Genomic DNA, 20,090 nt, shown 5'->3' on the forward strand with positions numbered 1-20,090 from the left:
TTCCTAAATTTGATAGCTTTAACAAACGCCCCCATTGAAAAATCTGTTCACCTTCCTCGCGGATTAACAAGCTGAGAGAAAACAGCACTAGTTGCTGCATCCTCAGCATCCTCATAAATGCCTGAGTTCATCCCCTCCGCCATGCTCGCACTCTTATCCAAGGGCTCCAAACCAGGCAGCAAAATGCCAGGAATGCTCTTCACGCTATTCTCATCTGGATCAGCAAGCGCAGAGGTTTCCTGAAGCTGGAGAGCATATTCAAGATTCCACAACACATCTCCCATCGAAGGCCTATCGATTCCTTGCTCTGCTAAGCATTTCTCAGCTGTATCACCATATTTCTTAAGCGAAGCAGGATTTATCTTTCCAACCAAATATGGATCCATTATTTGCTCCAACATTCCCTTCTTCTGCCAGTTCATTGCCCACTCTGCTATATTAACTTGCTCCCTTGGTAGCACTGGGTTCAGCGCCGGCCTCGCACATAGAACTTCCAACAACACAACTCCGAAAGAGTAAACATCCGACTTCTCTGTTAGCTGCTGCCTTCTAAAATACTCGGGATCAAGATATCCAAAGCTCCCTTTAACTGCAGTGCTTACGTGTGTCTGGTCTAAAGCCGGCCCAGTCTTCGACAGGCCGAAATCTGCCACCTTTGCCACAAAGCTCTCATCTAAAAGAATATTGGTTGTCTTCACATCTCGGTGGATTATGCTTTGGGCAGCTCCAGTGTGGAGATAATGCAGGCCCCTTGCTGAACCAATACAAATCTCAAGTCTTTGCTTCCATGAAAGTGATGGAAGGCTTGAACCATATAGATGGCTCCTCAGAGGACCATTTGCCATGAATTCATAAACCAGGATCATTTCTGAGCGTTCGTCGCAGTATCCAATCAATGAAACCAAGTGGCGATGTCTGAGCTTCGACAACATATCAATCTCGGTGTGGAATTCAGCTAGACCTTGCTCAGAACGTGAGTTTCCTCTCTTCACAGCCACCTTAGTGCCAACATCCAGGGTCCCTTTGTAGACCTTCCCAAAGCCACCGACACCAACAAGAAGGCTCTCATCAAATTTATTTGTAGCATCCATGAGCTCTTGAAATGTAAACACACGACCGTGGTTAGTAGAGGCCAATGAGGTGCAGCTTGCAGTGCCACTTTTGTGGGAAATTGTTGAGACTTTGCTGATTGTTAGTGAGTTTCCATATAATGGAAGTGGCAACCAGGGCTGAGCATGAGTATTTGTCTTTGACCTCCGAGCAACAATGAAGCAGTAGCACAAAGCTATCAATCCTAAAGCAATAAGAGCCCCAACAACAGACCCAATTAAAATGGACAATGTATTCTTTCTCGAGGAAGAGGATGGATGGAGATCTACAACAGAATTCAACCCATCAAAGCTCTTCATGTCGTTGCTGATCTTCATGATCTCTAGGCCATTCAGAATAGCATTGCTCAAGTCAGCCATACTGTCAGGGCCAACACTTACAGACATCATGCTAGTGTTATTTGAAGAATTTGAAACGAAATCCTTGTAGTAAGGCACTGACAAGTCTCCCTTCAGGGATGACAGGTCCAAACTTGGAATGGCTATGTCTGAATTGATGTAGACATTGAAGACCAGTGTGTCCATTGCCTTACTGACAATATCACAGAAGTGAAGACGAACAAAATAAAGAAAGCTTGGATCAACAGAGAAAACCCATGTGATGTTGAAGTTCAAATCAGTGACATTGGCATCTGCCATTGCATCAGCAGAAGAATAAACCCATTTTGGAGCAGCCTCAAGTCTCACCCCATCTGGATAATTTATTGTAAGAGGATCAACAGCAACAATCACAGCTGAACCAAGAACATGAAGATACTTTCCATCATTTTCCCATGTCCTTCCCAAAGTATCATTCTGAGGAGTGAGCAAAGGGCCGCCAATGTTCAGCCGATACATGGTTTCAAGGCCGCGGTGAGAGAGTCCGCTGTAAGGGGCGTTTGGTATTGCTAGAGCTTGATCATATACCAGTTCATCAGGAACTGAAACTACTTCAATCCCATTCACAAATGAGACGGAGCCATTGGATGGAATTAAGGTAATGACCAATGAAGTGGAGGTGACATTGACAGAATACTCCTTGAAGAGGTAAGAATGATTGAAATTGTTGAAGGTGAAGTTTTTCATGAAGACAAAATCATCAGAGACAACCGTGAGTGGCGCAGATCTTAGGTCATGTCTGGAGCCAGGGAGCGGGGAAAAGTAGAGTCGAACCCAATGGCGGCCAGGTTGTTGGAGCTTGAATTTGTAGGAAGCGGGCTTAGTAAAGATCCGAAGGGAGTGATAGATCTGCGAAGGGAGGGAGTCGCTGGGGGAATAAAATGCAGTATCTTCTGAGGTTTTCAGGGAAAAGAAGGACTGCACCGAGTCAGGAAAGAAGATCCGGCCTTGAACAGATACATTTTGAGAAGAACCACAAGCTAAGAGGTAGTTATCCAGTGGAATGTATTCAGCAAAGGAAATCCCAAAAGTGAAAGCAGCGAAGGTAATCGCGGAAAAGCACAATTTCACTCTGAAAAATCCCATCTTTAGCATAACAGATTTTGCGAATAATTCAAATATTCAGTCCATGCCATCATCTCCAAAATGTATCTCATAAATGTGGGCACTTCAAACCCTAAAAACCATGTAATGAATGCCCTTCATATGAGATAAGAAGAAAAAAAAGAGAGCAAAACCCACTACCAAGTTTCAAATCATACAAACAGTAAAACAAATAAAAAAAGTTACCTGACTTCAGCACATCCGAGTGAGTGAGCAAAGATCCGAACTGGACTCAGCTCATAAAACCTATGTGCAAAAAAGAAGAAAAAAGCAGCCAAGATCGAAGGGCTTCTTCAGCATACCAAGGGCAGAGATTCAAGTCCCTGTTTCAACCGAGAAACCTAGCAGAAAGCCTCCACTGGATCGTAAAATTATTGCTTCCGCCCACCTTCTCGCTTTCTATTTCTTCCTGTTTTCAAAAAATGACGCTTTCAGCTCCACAATCTACAGAGAAGCAAACAGCAGGACCACATCAGTTTCTGGCAGAAAATCAAATGATAAAGTAAAAAGGAGAGAAAAAAGAAGACAATCATTACAAACTTTTCGAATGCCGTGATTGAAGGAGTGGATCTTTTAGCTGGAGATCATGTGCTCGTTCCCAAGTGCCCCTATTGTGGCTGCAGCTGGGAAAAGGCACGGGCGGCTTAAGTGACAGTAGTAACCATTAAACCTCTCTCCCATTTAATTCTCCGTTGCGGAGCAAGGATTTTAATGTCCGCTCATTTAACATCTGAACAGATATTAACGGCATGGACGGAGTACTAACAGTCGCCATGGGCTGAAATAAAGGAGTAACTGCTATTCAAATTGAACAAAGTCGGATGCTAAATTGCGGCCTGTTCATCAAAATTTATTACAATTTATGATGAGAATGTAATCAATTTTTTTTAAAAAAATTAAAATAATAAAATTTGAAATGAGGTCCATCGAAATACATCCTCATCGTGAATCACCGTGATCTACAGTGTAGATCGGACACTGTCAGTATGCAATAATTTTTCCCTGTTTATTTTCAAAAATTTACCAAATGAATAACAATTTTATAAAATGTTAAATAATTTTCTTTATAATATTAATTTTTTTTAAAGGTGGTATTTGAGAATATTGCTCATCATAGGTGCTATTTTCCTGCGTAGAGATTGTACTCAGGGTCAGAGGGGTCTTATCATTGCTACTAACTTGCTTAAATTAAAATTTCATAATTCTCTCTCTGCAGGCTATTTATTTAAATAAGAAAAATTCATATTTTTTCTACTTAAGTAACGCGGTGCCACGCAATCCTCGTGTCCGTCGAGCTTTACACGCATCGTTCTCTTGTTCAGGTCTGCCGTCCACGTATCTGTCCGTCAGCCCACGGTTCAATTTCCATTATATATCGCTTTCCTCGTGTGCGTCGAGCTTTACACGCATCGTTCTCTTGTTCAGCTCTGCCGTCCACGTATCTGCCCGTCAGCCCACGGTTCAATTTCCATTATATATATTTTTTCAATAAATTTGTGAAGATTTATCCACATATGACACAAAATTTTTTCATATTTATAACACTACATGCATTAAAATGGGAAAGTGCGGATAAAAGTAGGGTCCATGGGGTAATTACCCCCTGCCTTATATTCAGATTTTTACTTATATAAGAGGGTATTTTGATCTTTTGTCTTTCTTAAAATATCAGTTTTGCCCCTACTGAAATATCATTTTATTATTCGTTTCTCTAGCCCCATCTCACATTGGGTCTAGGGGGCTCGAAAAAAAGTGAATGATTTCACCTTTGGAAAAGGAGGCATTTACTTCCATACAAATCTATTCACACATACCTAAATTTTAATATATAGGTGCATATCACTCATATTTTATTATCATATCCAAAATATCATGATAATTAAATTTATAGAAATAAAGTATACACTATCAAGTAGATTTATGAGGTAATATCATTGCCTATAAATTATGAGGTAATTTATGAGGTAATATCATCACCTGAGACATAATTTATGGGTAGTGGAGGTTAGATGAACATAATCAAGTGAAGGTGTTTATAAGGTAATAAATAGATGATTGAGATAGAGTGACCATATACATGCAATGATGGTCGGGCAACATTGCTCAACTATTGCTTTTCATATATGAGCAAAAATGGTTTGATAACTATTGTTAGATGTTTAACTCTAATCAAGTGGTTGTCATAGTTTATAATAATGGTTCAATGGTTGTGGCGAAATTCTGCTAGATGGACGATGATGGTCTAATAATAATGAATATGAGAAGGTTATTTATGGACAATGGATAGGCATTGGCAACTCAACCATAACCATTATGCAATGATGGTAAAAAATTGGCCTAAAAATGTTGGTTGAATGTCGGCAATCTAATGGAAACGGATCGACAAAGGCCGTTTAAGAATAATATTCAAACAATAATGTTCTAATAATAAATGATAGTGGATATGTCAGGGCAATGTAACGGTAATGAAATCACGATAATAACAAATGATGACGGTTTGATGGTGGTTATTTGTTGCTAGTGGTCCCATGCTGGATGAGTGACTTCAAGGATCGGGTGATAATGACCTAATGGAGAAGGATAAATAGTAAAGTTTTGATGGATTTATAATTCAAAATACTCAAAACTATATTTCAATTTTTTTTTTCATTTTTTGCTCCTAAGTGGATTTAGAACACATCTATTGAAAATAAAAAAGGGCATGATTCTTCCACACACATCTCACTTCTACTTGATAATGACTAGAAAAGTTGCTTGTCTAGAGTTCAGTTATTAAAAGTGATCAAACCCTTCTATCTCAATGGTGAGTATCTAATCTTCCATAAAAAAAAGATTGATTACCCTTATTGAATAGATCAAAATTATAAAGGATATTGATTGGTAATTCTTCAAATGTGGTTTTAAAATTTCCTTAAAAAATTGTTTAATATGCTCATTAAACAAATTAATTTTGTGATGCTTAAGGCCTATAGTCTATGATAAGGCTTCATTGTTCCCTTGAATCATAAGGAGAGGCTCTTTTCTTCCCCTTAAAAAGGGGTTGATTATTGTCATAAAAAAGATTATATTTAGAGGAAATTAAAGCATGTAATTAATATCTTAATGCTCTGATCATTACTTAAAAAAGACTATTAACTATTCTCATTAAATTGACCAAAAATGGGGGCCAAAATAAGTCTTCAATCTTCTCTTGAAAACTTCATTCATTATCCTTGTCAGTTGGACCAAAATTGAAGGTTATCCCACAGTCTGCATAATAATGCTTCAATATTCCCTTGAAAATGACATTAATTATCATCATTGAATGGAATATATTTAGGGGAGATCAAGATTAACATACTTTATAACATGGTTTTAGTATTCTTTCTGAAAATGCATTCATTCTTTTTGGATGGATTCAATTTCAAAGAGACTAAGTCTTGTATTCTTTATGAGAACACTACATTCTTCTTAAGAAAATACACTAACTACATTTATACAATGTACGATTGAATTTCAAAGAGACTAAGTCTTGTATTCCTTATGAGAACACTACATTCTTTTTAAGAAAATACACTAACTACATTTATACAATGTACTAGATTTTGTGATGATTAATGCTCGTAGTACGTTTGGAAAGATATCACTCTTACCTTAAAATGGAATTAGTTTTTCTTATTGGATTGATGAACTAGTTGAGGTTCATAGTACTTATTTTGAGACTAAAATCTTCCCTTATAATACGTGTAAACTCTCATACTTAAAAGGAGTTAAATTTTTACCCCAAATTAAGGATGTCAAGTCTTAAATTAACTTTAATGCAATTAAAATCCTTTAAAATGAATTAAGTTTGCAATTAAAATTTATATTTTTAGTAGTTGAAGTCAAGAGATAATAGGTTATGCAAAATAATAATAATAATAATAATGCTAAGTGTCAATGTTGATAGCACCAACCATTGCCATTAGTTTTGATGTTATTAAAATCATTTGAGATGAAGGAAAATATTTTATCTTTGATATGAATGCCAATGAGAGAGAGACCACCCATTCAAAGCTCTGGTAAAAGTTTGAATGCTACATAGGAGTCAAGTAAATCATTATTGACATAAATGTGAGTGTGGTGATATTAATTACATTAAAAATACTTATACATATATTAAAATAAGGCTTCTTATTTATATAGCCTATGAATGTATCATCCTTATTGTATTACTAAATAAACATAAAAGATATTTTTAAATGTACTGATGATGATTGCTTTCACACTCCATCTTCTCATGAGGGCAACTTAAAATTTTGATTAACTATATCTCATAGTTGATGATTGATGTAGGGTGGATTTAGTGTGTTAATTTTATAAATATTTTTCAATGTTGTAAAATACATATGACAGATACATTAGTAAATAAGCAATTCTCAACAAAAGTAATTTTAGTGAAAATAGTTTTATCTTTAAAAAATCTTTAAACTGTCAAATCCCCCTAAAAATAACGCAAGTATACGTATCGCTCAAGTGCAAGTATACGTATCCGCAAGTATACGTATTGCTCAAGTAATAAAGGGCTCTAATGTGGTCCTAGATATCGATCTCACAGAGAAGTTGGAAATGCTTATAAGTAATTCTTAAGATTATAATGTAAATTATAATTTTAAACTACAAAAGTGAAGTACGAAATTTTAATCTAAAGTAAATGAGTGAATACTAAATAAAATGCACTTAAAAGACTAAGTTAGTTAAACTAATTGTTAAACTTTCAAAAGTAAACTTTACGAAAACTAAATAAAGTTTTTGCGGTGAAAAGTTCAAATTTATGAAAGCATTTTTTCCCTTTACAATGTATGTATGAATTGTGAAGAAATTAAAATTATTTGAAAATATATAAAATCATTTTGTGCCAAATAGGAGCTATCATATTCTTTACCCTCTTCTAAGTGCATAAAGAACATCGATTAATCCAAAGTTTGGTCTTAAATTCCGTATTTAGGCTGGCAGGATATTTGCTGTCACTTCAGAGCTCTCAAATTCCGTATTTGGGCTGGCAGGATATTTGCTGTCACTTCAGAGCTCTCACTACTCCCTCATCTGAGGGCTAACACATTTGTTTCCAATAAACTTGACCAAATTAGGGATTTTATTATATCACCTTAAAATCTCTAATTCTGCATCCGACAAAGTATATTTCACTATTTATTTGCATTCAACCCCATGGATGACATCCTCTCCCATAAAATTGGATGTGATTCTCACTATGTTATAGAAATCACAGCTCTTTCAGATCATATATTTCTCAACACATTTTAACCTTTCAATTGGCCAAATTGAAAAGTAAATGATGATCAGAGTTTGAATCATCACAATTTATTGACATTAAAGACCATATAAAACAAAATTAATTTTTCACAAAACCATATCTTAGAGTATAGAAAGGGATAAAGAAGACTACTCATAATTCATGAGAAGGATACGGTAAAACATGATTTTTATATATAAAAACAAGTTTACAAAACAAAGAAAGAGAAGAACACAACTTATCTCACACTCCTTCCCAGGAAAATCCCTAGAGGTTCCCTTTAAGCACATTCTCTCTTTACAATCACACTCAAATCTCTCTTAGAAATGTAATGAACAAGAAATCTCTCACATTTTCTCTACTCTTACAACCCTAGAAGAAAATCCTCTCTTCTCCAAAACCTTCCTCTCACTCTCACACCGCTCTCTCTCTTTAAACTCCTCTTACCTCCCCCTCAAACTCTCGTCAAGCCCTAGACTTTCCTCTGTTTAATTAGAGGCTGCCTCCCTCCAAAGAGAATTCAAAATTCCCTCCAAAATTTTATCCAAAAGTCAACCCTTTTAAATTTAAAAGACATGTCTATTGATCCAAGAGACACATCCCTTTGTAAAAGAACATTTCAAAGTGCTAGATGCTTTGAATCTCTACATAGAGTGTTTAGAACAAGTTTTCTTTTCAAAATTCGAGCAAAAGTCATCCCAAACTGCCTTAATCTACAAAAAGATGTCGTTGGCACTTCAGGAGCCAACTTGCTTAAGATCACGTTGTTTTAGGTTTTGGCGCTTCTAGCGCCAACTCTCAGTCAAATGGCACTTCAGGTGCCAACTCTCTATCAATTGGCCCTTCAGGCTCCAGTTCTGAAGCTTCAGGCACCAAAATACCAAAATTTGTTGTTTTGGCTCCAAATTTCATTCTTTTTGGTACTTTAGCTCCAAATACCTAAAATTGATATATCGATACGGCTAAAATATGTACAATTTTTCATATTTTTGGTGATTTTCAATAATATTGTGCTTTAAATGAAGGTATTTTGGATATTTTTTTTAGGTACAGGAAATGGAGTTTTGGAGAAAAAGAAGCAAAAACGATGCAATTTGGAGCAAAAACGGTGCAATTTGGAGCAAAAACGAGCAAGAAAGAAAATTTTATCCTAGCACATTTCAATATGGCTTACTATGCTTAATCTCCTTTACACTTATCACATATTTTTGACTGGAATCACAATTTCAAGAAAGGTTTTAAAACAGAGCTGAAACGGAGCCAAATGAAGCAAAATGGTGGAGCTATGCAGGGTGGGCGCTGCCAACACAGAGCTGAAACGGTGCCAAACGAAGCAAAATGGTGGAGCTATGCAGGATGGGCGCCGACGGCGCCAGAGTGCAGAGAGCAATGTGAAAATGGTGTCAACAACACCCAAAACAATATAGATGGTGCCCGGGATGATTATAACCTCATATACATTGAATTTGGATGCTTTTTGGAAGGTTTCTTGAGGCAACTCTTGGGAAATTTGTCCCTATATTACAATAGAGTGATTTTATGTCATAAAAAGTGTGTGTGTGAGTGGAAAAATGTGGAGAATGTTTAGAGATCTTATAATAGGAGTAGAAATATAGATTTCTACCTTTTTGGAGAGATTTGTGAGGAGAATTTGAGAGAAAGTGTAAGGGAATGTTCTAGCATTGCATGGATCAGCGGGAGACTTTGTGGGAGAGATTTTCATCTTTCTTTCAAGGGGAAAAAACTAAGTATTGTGTTCTTAATTATCTTATGATTTTGTAAACACTTATCTAGTGAATTCTCTTTGATGAAATGAAGTTTTCTGTTGTGTTGTCTTTGTGCTTTATGATATGTTTTTCTTACTCTTTCTTCTTTTTAGGAAATAGTGGCATGAGCGAATTATATCATTGTTTTCCTTTTACTTTTCTTTTGCAATGAGTAGAATTCATGTTTAGAATTTTGGGATGCATGCTAGAAGAGGTTTTAATTATAAATGTGATAGTTTTTACTTGTGCTTCATTTACATTGCAATAAAGGCCTGTTGTAATGTTAAAATTTGTTGTAATTGCGTTAAGGCCCGAGAGGGTGGCGTAATTCTCAACGAAGTGGAGCAAAATTCAAATTTAATGGATGGTGAAGTTCATGGGGGTTGGATGCAAAAAAATAGGGGAATATACTTTGAAGAAACATACTTTGATGGGCGTAGAGTTGGAGATTTCAGCTTGACAGACTAAAATTCTCAATTGGGTCCTAATGTTTGGAAACTAAAGCGAGAGTTAGGCTTCAGGTGAAGAGAAGTTGGAGCTCTTGAGTGAGAGCCAGTGTCCTCCTAGCATAACCATGGATTTAGGGACTAAACCTAATATCAGACAATGTTCTCTATAGCACTCGGAAGAGGGTAAAGAATATGATTGCTCCATTTGACACATACAATATTTAATGCATCACATTCCTAAATTCACTACATAAGAATAGTAGTTTTTAACATAAGAATAGTAGTTTTTAACATCTCTAAATTCTCCAAACCAATTCATCAAAAAAGGGTTATCTTTAAAATTAACATTTGCATTAAGGAATAATTATTATCATTACATTTAACATTTGCATTTAGGAGTAGTTTCTAGATAAAAAAACCATTTTAATCGACATTCCAATCTAGGTCCTGATAGTAGAAGACTAGAACTTTGACTTAGGACCTCTTACCTTGCTTTCCTGTGGGATCGATAAACTGGACTCCATTAGAACTCTGTATTACTTGAGTGATACGTATACTTGTGTTTATATCATTGTGACTATATAGAATTTATAAAATTAATAAAAAATAATGAAGTCCTCATCAAGTTATTGGCACTCTTGGCGGGGATTAAAATCTTCAAGTAATGGTGTCAACTTCATGAAGCATAACATATAAAAAATTTGCATCAAGTTTTTAGCGTCATTGCTGAGGAAGCTTCGGTATGAACTTTAGGAGAATTTTAATTGAAGTAATTATGCTTAGACTTGGAAAAATTGTAGTGTCATAAAAACTATTTGTGTGAAAAACAAGGTGTTTGTGAAAATATTTTGTTGTGTTGAATATATTTTTTTTATTTTGTTTGTTTAATTTTTAATTTAATGTTTATTGTGTTGCATATACAAAATAAAGGATCTACGGGACTTGTTCCTTATGATCCCAAGTTAGGAAAAATAAAAAAATTTAAAAAATAGAAAGGACTAGAAAAACTAGAAATGGAAATAGAAAACATTCAAAATAATAGCTTAGAAAATCATCATAAATCATTGAGGGATTATGTATATCCTACAACAGTTTAAATTCACTCAAGTATACAAAACCTTATCGTAGAAGATAACTTATTTGAACTAAATTCTATGATTATCCAATTGGTGCAGAACAATCAGTTTGAGGGAACTCCTTCGGAGGATCCCTATTTACACTTATCAAGTTTTCTAGAACTTTGTGCTGCATTTTATTATAACAACATATCAGACGATGTTGTTAGACTAAGGCTTTTTCCTTTCTCACTAAGGGATAAGGCTAAAATGTGGTTATACTCATTAGCACTTGACTCTATTAAAAATTGGGAGGAGTTAACTCAGAAATTACTAGCTAAGTATTTTCCACCTTCAAGGACTACTAAACTTAGAAATGATATTATTTCATTTTGTCAGTATAAGGGGGAATCAATATACAAAACCTGAGAAAGATTGAAAGAACTCCTAAGAAAGTGTCCACACCATGTTCTGCCCGATTGGTTATTCATTTTCATTCAAACTTTTTACAATGGTTTTACAATGGGTTAGTAGGATTCCTTAGGTCTAAAACTGACGCTGCCGCTAGTGAATCATTAATGTAAAAACTATTTGATGAGACATATGTGTTAATTGAATTAATGACAATGGCCCTCTTCTAGGGTAAATTCTAAAAAGTTAGCTAGTGTTCATGATGCAGATGCAATTCTATTCTTGCATCTCAGGTTGCTGCAATATCAAGGAAGTTGGACCAATTTGGAATGAACCAGCCTCAATTTACTCCAGTAAGTGAGGAAAGTTCATTAGGGCATATAATTAATTATAACTTATCATATGAGACTTTAAATAACATAAACAACTTGTATTCTAACTTTTACAACCCAGATTAGAAGAACCATCCTAATTTTAACCGAAATCACACTACTTGGGGTGGAAACCAACAATGGGAAAACAATCATGCAAATTCTAATGGACTTTAGAATAAACAGGGGAACACAAATTATAGACCTTCATATTCATTGGACTCTAACAATGATTGACAATTTGAAGATAAGAAAATGTCTATAGAAGATGTGATATTGCAAATGGGAAACTAGTTGAAAAGTCAAAATGTTGCGATTAAAAATATAGAGAATTAACTGGGACACATTACTAATTCACTTAGAAATATACACCAAGGAACACTTTGTAGCAACACTAAGATCAACCCTAAAAATAACAGTAGTGAACAGGTAGAAGCTGTCCAACTAAAAAGTGGAAGAAAGATAGAGGATGTCATTAGAAAAGAGAAAGAAATTGTGAGAGAAACAAAGGAAACTAGAAGACATCAAGAGTTGGATAAACAATTTTGAAAGTTCATGGAAGTACTTAAGAAGTTAACGTACATATTTCTTTCACGGAAGCTTTGGAACAAATGTCAAGTTATGCAAAGTTTATGAAAGAGATATTAAATAAGAAGATAAAATTTGGGGATTACGAGATAGTTGCAGTAAGTGAGGAGTGCAGTGCTCTATTTAAGAAAAAGCTTCCTCAGAAACTTAAAGATCCTTATAGATTTACAATTATTAATGCAATTGGAGAAAGATTATGTGGAAAAACCTTAAGTGATTTAGAAAAGAATTTGAAGATATGTTTCAAAAGAACTTTGAGTTAAGAGATGAGGATAAGGAGATTGAAAGACCAATGGAAGAATTTTTTAATGTATTAGAAAAACTTATTTCCTTAACTAAGATAAATATAGAAAGACTACCTCCACCATTTACTCAGTACCAAAAGAAAGAATTAGAAGATAACTTAAAACAGAAATGTAATCTAGTAGAATTTGATCCAGAATCTGAATTATCTAAAGAGAATCGTATCCAAAATTTGGGAGATCTTGAATTATCTTATAGAGATCCATTTCTTATAAATTTTAAGAATAATATTAATAAAAAATTTAAGAAAATTAATAGAAGAATATTGGATCTAGAAGGAACTAAGAGGAATAGTGTTATGAATCAATCTGAAAAGGAAGAGCTGAAAGAAAATTTTACACTCTAGGACTTTGTAGGAATCCATGGATCTAGAAAAGATTAGGCAATTGATCAAGGATTACTTAATTGGAATTTTGATCCAGGTGGAATCATTTGTCAGGCTAGCGACGTTAAACCAAGTGCTTTCTGTGAGGCAACCAATAGTTATCGGTATGCTTTGATTTAGTATGCTTAAGAGTCATGATTGTTAGTGTTATATTGTGTTTTCTTTAGTGTGGATTGATCATTTTGATTGATTATTGGTGGATGTTTAGATTTTTAGTGCTTTGATCTGATCTTTGCCGTGTCATGAGGAAGATGATTCCTTAACTTCTTATTATGGCTAAACTTGGGCTTGGTTAATCTCTTGTAGTAGTTAGATTAATGAGTCCAATATGACTCGGGTCTCGCCCGGACTTTAGTTTTTCAAGAGAAATCTTGAATTTGAACAATGACAATTCCATCTCAATTTGTTTACTTCCTTTTTTCTGACTTTATTTTCATTTGATATGAGTCATGAACCTATTTCATGAATAACATGTGGATGATCTTACATTATCCTTATAACCGTTAGAGGTGCTTAATTAAAGGGAGCCAATATATTTGGGATAATCTTATCTTTGGGATTATACTCTATAAAATCATTTAAAATGTACCTTATTTTTCTATGTAGTGAATCCGTTAGAAATTGAAAGTAACTTAGTGAGATACTATGAGATGGAGGAAGAATTGACCTCATTTATATTTTTTGTTTGTTTGTGTTTGTGTTATAATTTTATAAGACTTGAAGAACATTTTTATATTTCAATGCTAATATGTGTTATGCTAGTTAGAATTTTGCTTAATTAATTTCATTCTGGCATGTTTAGTTTAGATTTACTTTCTACTACATGTTTTCTATCATGATAAATAATTGTAGATGTTTTTGATAGAAATTTGTGGTAGATAGAATTTCTAAATTATTTTTCTTCCTACTTATATTTTCTGTACTAAATGTTATACATGTTAAAAATCAAGTTTAGGAGTAGGAAGAAATATTAAATAAAAATTTAAAGTTAATATACTTCCTTTTAATTTAATATTATTACAAGCATGTTTTAGGCTAGATTTACTTTCTCCTGCAGTCATTCTATCATGATTATGCATGTATATGAATTGGATAGGATGTTATAGTAGTTAGTAGATTCAACTTATACTCTTTCTTCCTGTTACATTTTATGGAATTAATTGCAACATATTTTAAAATTATGTTTGTGGGGAAGAAAATTTTAAAAAAAACTTAACTTTATTTGTCCTCACTAGCCTGTATTTAATTTGATATTACTTTTAAAATGACTTATGGTATGTGGTGTTATCTTTAGGTTACTATAACTTTAATTTTAGGAATGTTAGAAAAATAAATTAGTTGAAATCCAATGTGAAGAAACTGTTCTAGAGTTAAGATAATTTTTAGGAAACATTGGGAAAATGATATTGCAATTTATGGTAGAATGGAGTTGAATATTTGAAATACTATGATTCTTAGATTTATACTTATTGAGAATTGAGCCTTTATTGAAACCATTTTTTAAACTAATACTTATACTTTTAAAAAGTGAGGGAAAATTTTTAAGTTTTGGACTTTACAAAGAGGATAGTGAAATTCAAAATATTAAAGGCCTATCCAGATATAGTAATCCTCACATAAAAAAAGAGTAAGGATTAAAATGATCTTGAAAGAAAAAGAAAAGAAAGGATTGAAAAACATTCCATACAAAAAAAGAAAAAGAAAAGTCGAAAGAAAATATGTGAGGAGAAGCTTGAGGAGTAGCCTAATCAAAAATTGGTTTCACTTGAATCTTTTTAAATGAAAAGACTTAGAAACAATCCTAAGCTTATTCTTATTTCAAAAAAGGTAATGGTAAAATTGGTATAGATAAGGTGCTTAAATTCTATTTTTATATTTTCTATGAATCTTTAGTTTGACAAGTTTCAATAACTTTTGAAGTAAATAAAAAATTAGGATTCTTAAGTTGAATCTGAGATATTCTTACACTCTAGTCCTAGTTTGATTTGCTAAAATTACTATAACAAAATTTGAGACAAAATTATAGGAAACTATACTAAAACCCACTACCTCAAATCAATAAATTTATTTTTTAAAATTATAGTGTTACTTAAGCACAAGTAACAATTAAGTTCGAGGGATTTTGAAATGGCTAAAATATGTTCAATTTTTCATATACTTTTAATGTCTATTTTTGGTTATTTTCAATGATATTGCACTTTAAAGGAAGGCATTTTGTATATTTTTGGTTACAGGTATAGGAAATGGACTTTTGGAGAAAAAAAGCAAAAAATGATGTAATTTGGAGCAAAAAACGAGCAGAAAAGAAAATTTTGTCCTGACATATTTTAATATGTCTTACTATGTTTAATCTTCTTTACACTTATCACATATTTATGAATGAAATTACACTTTAAAGAAGGGTTGTTATTATGTCTATTTTTTAGGTATGTCCGTTAGGAATGAAATGCAAACGAAACGGGGAGAAATAGAGCTAAAACGGAGCCAAACAAAGCAAAATGGTGGAGTTGTGCAGTTTGGGCGCTGACGGTGCCAAAACTGGTGCCCGAGATGCCAGAGTGCAGAGTGACGTGAAAATGGCGTTGACGACACCCAAAATGGCGCCGGTGGCATCCAGAACTTTTATGACCTCATATACATTGAATTTGGATGCTTTTTGGAAGATTTCTTGAGGCAACTCTTAGGAAATTTGTCCCTACACTATAATAGTGTGGTTTTATGTCAAAAAAAGTGTGTGTGAGTGGAAAAATGTGGAGAATGTTTAGAGCTCTTAGAATAGGAGTAGAAATGTAGATTTCTACTTTTTGGAGGGATTGGTGAGGGATTTTGAGAGAATCTGTAAGGGAATGTTCTAGCATTGCATGGATCAGTGGGAGACTTTGTGGGAGATATTTTCATCTTTCTTTTAAGGGAAAAAAGCAAAGTATTGTGTTCTTCATTATCTTATAATTTTGTAAAACTCTTATCCAGTGGATTTGCTTTGGTTAAATGAAGTTTCTGTTGTGTTTTCTTTGTTTTTTTTTTCTTTGTGCTTGGTGATGTGTTTTTCTTACTCATTCTTCTTATTAGGAAATAGTGACATGAAAGAATTATGTCATTGTTTTCCTTTTACTTTTCTTTTGCAATGAGCAGGATTCATGTTTAGGACAGGATTCATGTTTAGGATTTTTGTTTAGGATTTTAGGATGCATGTTAGAAGAAATTTAAATTATAAATGTGATGATTTTACTTGCACTTCATTTACATTACAATAAAGGTCTGTTGTAATGTTAAAATTCATTGTAATTGCATTAAGACCCGAGAGGGTGGTGTAATTCTCAACAAAGTGGAACCACATTCAAATTCCATGAATGGTGAAGTTCATGGGGTTTGGATGCAAATAAATAGGGAAATATACTTTGATGGGCGTAGAATTGGAGTTTTTAGTGCGACAGACTAAAATCTTCAATTTGATCCTAGTGTTTGGAAACTAGAGTGAGAGTTAGCCTTCAGGCAAAGGGAAGTGAGAGCTCTGGAGTGAGAGCCAACATCCTCCCAGCTTAACCATGGATTTAGGGACTAAACCTAGGATTAGCCAACGATTCTTTTTGACACTTGACTGAGGGTAGAGAATTAAAGTTGCTTCTATTTAGAATCTTCTATTTGGCACATACAATATTTAGTGCATCACATTCCTTTACATTATCCAATTCTCTACATAAGAATAGTAGTTTTTAACATTTCTAAATTCTCCAAACCAATTCATCGAAAAAGGATTATTTTTAGAATTAACATTTGCATTAAGGAATAGTTACTATCATTACATTTAACATTTGCATTTAGGAGTAGTTGTTAGAAAAAACATCATTTTAATCGACATTCCATTCTAAGACCTGATAGTAGTAGACTAGAACTTTGACTAAGGACCTCTTACCTCGCTTCCCTATGGGATCGATAAACTGGACTCCATTAGAGCCCTGTATTACTTGAGCGATACATATACTTGCGTTTATATCATTGTGACTTTATATAATATATAAAATTAGTAAAAATAAATAAAGTCTGCATCAAGTTTTTGGCGTCGTTGCCGGGGATTAAGATCTTTAAGTATCGGTGCCAACTTCATGAAGCATAACATATAAAAAAGTCGCATCATATACCTGCAATAAAAACATGCAAATACACTTCTTTAAAGTGTAATATCATAAAAAATAATCATAAAACGTATACTTACATCAACATATTATTTTGGTGTATCAAAATCCCCAAACTTAAATATTATTTGTCCTCAAGTGACACTTTTACTGCATAAAAGCTTATGACTTAGGATAGAGATTAACTTAGAACTTATTTACTTTAATTTAATAAATAAAATAGTAAAATTTAAGAAAAATATTTAATAAATTAGATTCAAACTCAAAGTCTAAGAGTACTTAGTAATCAAATTTAAGATTTTTGAATCTATATTCTTTTCAAGAAGAATTGTAATTTGTCATATCAAAGATACTTAGAACATTCATATGAAAAAGAACTTCATGAAAACTTTACTAGTAATGCTACTAATACACCAATACAAGTTTAGAAAATGTAATAAAGCTTTCTCCTTAAATTGATTCAAGTGAAGCCAATTTTTTATTAGGCATCTCCTCAAGCTTCTCCTCTCATTTTTTTTATTCAGGATCTTTTCAATCCTTTCTTTTCTTACCTTTTTCAAGTGAGAATTACTAGTTTTGGATAGCCTTTAATAATTTGAATATCACTATCCTCTTCTTAAAGTTAAAACTTCTAACCTTTCTTCACTTTGTAAATTCATATTAGTTTTGATGATTTTTCATAAAGTCTCATTCTTCTCTTCTTACATGAAACTTTAAGATTTTTAATACTTCAAAAATACAATTTCCTTTACTTTAAATAAAAAAACATAGTTTTGTCCTTTCATACCAAACATATTTAACTTAAAAAATGACCTTCATTATTAAAAACTTTTATCTAAATTTTTCATAATATTCATAAACATAAGTATAGTAATTTAAAGTTAAATCTTAATATTCTAGGTCATGTTAAATTAATTTTAAAAATATACTTAATTGAGAATAAATAAAATTTTGTTTACTTTTTATTTTTTTAAAAAAATTCTTTCCTCCATACTTAAATTTTTAAGTAATTTAAATATGTGTTAATACAAAATTTAGTTTGTAAAAGAAAATAGTAAATGCATAAAAATGAAAACTAATCTATAGAGGATTTCTGAGTATGAAATTGGACTCTAGCATATTACAGGTACTAACTTTAAAAATGCATACAAGCTTTAAAGCAATAAATGAAACATAATATATTTTAAAGGATTGGCTGAAAATTAAAAACAAAAATAAAAACTGAATACTAAAAATGCAGAAAAAATAAAAATTTATAGTTTCTATTATAGTTCAAAGTACAACATTAAAATAAAAGTTCTTACTACAACAATTTTAAAGAAAATACATAACAAAATCAAAATAACAAACAACATCAAACAAACAAACTAAACTCTTAAGAATATCAATCTTCATCGCCTTCCTCATCATCATCATCATCATCATCATCTTCTTCTTCTTCTTCTTCTTCTTCTTCTTCTTCCTCTTCATGATCTAGAGTATAAGGAGTGAAGCTAGGGCATGTTGGAAATTCCACATTATACTCAACCCTAAGATATCTAACCATAGTCTCTTTATAAGCTATATCATGTTGAACTCTCCTCTACTTATATTCATTATTGTAAGCATTCCTTGCTTCAATTCCTCCAATCCTATTTTGAATATTCAAAATATCCATTTTTTGAATCATGAGTTGCTCCATGATATTTTCAAGCGAATCAGAGTGAGAAGTAGATGCCCTATAGCTGAGGTTGAGGGTCTATCACTACCTCTACTCCTAGACTCAATAAATGATTCAATTCTTTGAACCGTATGCTTCCGAATAGGATTTTGTGGCTGCAGCTTTTCCTCATTTCTATGGGACTCTACCCTTAATTTCTCACATAAAGTGGAAATCAGGGCAGGGTAATGCAAACCACTAGTTGTAGCACTACTAGCTATACTTTGAGCATGATGAACTATAAGAGCACCAACATCTACTGCTTTTATTTTCTGAATGTAGAAGATTAGCACAGTTCTATCCTTCATTAATTCACTCAGAAGATTTGTTGGTAGTAATTTAGTAGAGAAGAAGTGGTGTGATACCTTAGACTGAATAGCCATCATTGAAGTGGAGAAGTTAACTTTCTTATTATTTTTAATCTTTCATTCTCCTCTTCCATCAGTTATAAAGGCAATCACTACATCTAGTAATGAATCAATCATCATGAATGCAACGTATTCACAAGGAAATGCACTTATCAGTCTATAAAAAACATTGATCATTTCTCTTGAAAACTCGCCTTGCTTACCTGTAACAAGGATGTGATCCTCAGTAGTGAATCACAAGTTACCATAGAACTCTAGATTCATAGTCACAATTGCTACTGCAGTGAAGTAGCAAAACCACTCCTAATTTCTGGTGATGATCAACCTCTCGATCTTGCAACCCAGGTTAGCAAATGCCAGTTCCTGGAACAATTTTTTTTATTTTCATTTGAGTATTATAACAATATTGGGCTTTAAAATTGACAAATTTCCTCGAGTAAAAATCTCTTGTCAGCTTCCCTCTCTTTAACCTTGGAGTCATTGGAATTTATATTAAAATCCAAATAAAATCCAAATAAATCACAAATTCAAAATTCTAACTCCGCAAGTAAGATTATTTGGTAAGGAACTTTTCACCATGGGTTTTCTTCAAGCTTTTCCATCTAAAATCCCAAATTTTAGATCTTCTATAATGTACAAAAAATCCTTGGCGAAAATAAAAGATTCCTAAGTTAAAGTGAAGCTCTTACCAAGAGAAGA

The 20,090-nt window shown here is 33.2% G+C and overlaps 1 protein-coding gene across 1 annotated transcript; it reads right to left on the minus strand.

Annotated features, from left to right (window-relative positions):
* Positions 1-6: 6 nt before the first annotated feature.
* Positions 7-3,353, minus strand: LOC110036754 (receptor-like protein kinase THESEUS 1). The gene is made up of 3 exons (XM_020741282.1): positions 3,128-3,353; positions 2,778-3,035; positions 7-2,664 (listed from the first exon to the last, which is right to left on the minus strand). Exon 3 carries the CDS (start codon positions 2,580-2,582, stop codon positions 48-50), a length of 2,535 nt encoding a protein of 844 aa, XP_020596941.1. The 5' UTR covers positions 2,583-2,664; positions 2,778-3,035; positions 3,128-3,353; the 3' UTR covers positions 7-47.
* Positions 3,354-20,090: the final 16,737 nt, after the last annotated feature.

The sequence above is a fragment of the Phalaenopsis equestris genome, unplaced genomic scaffold, assembly GCF_001263595.1.
Source record: "Phalaenopsis equestris unplaced genomic scaffold, ASM126359v1 Scaffold210496, whole genome shotgun sequence".
Lineage (NCBI taxonomy): Eukaryota > Viridiplantae > Streptophyta > Magnoliopsida > Asparagales > Orchidaceae > Phalaenopsis > Phalaenopsis equestris.

Excerpts from the sequence above, each read along its gene's own strand:
- LOC110036754 (XM_020741282.1), bottom strand. The coding sequence starts at position 2,582 with ATGCTAAAGATGGGATTTTTCAGAGTGAAATTGTGCTTTTCCGCGATT.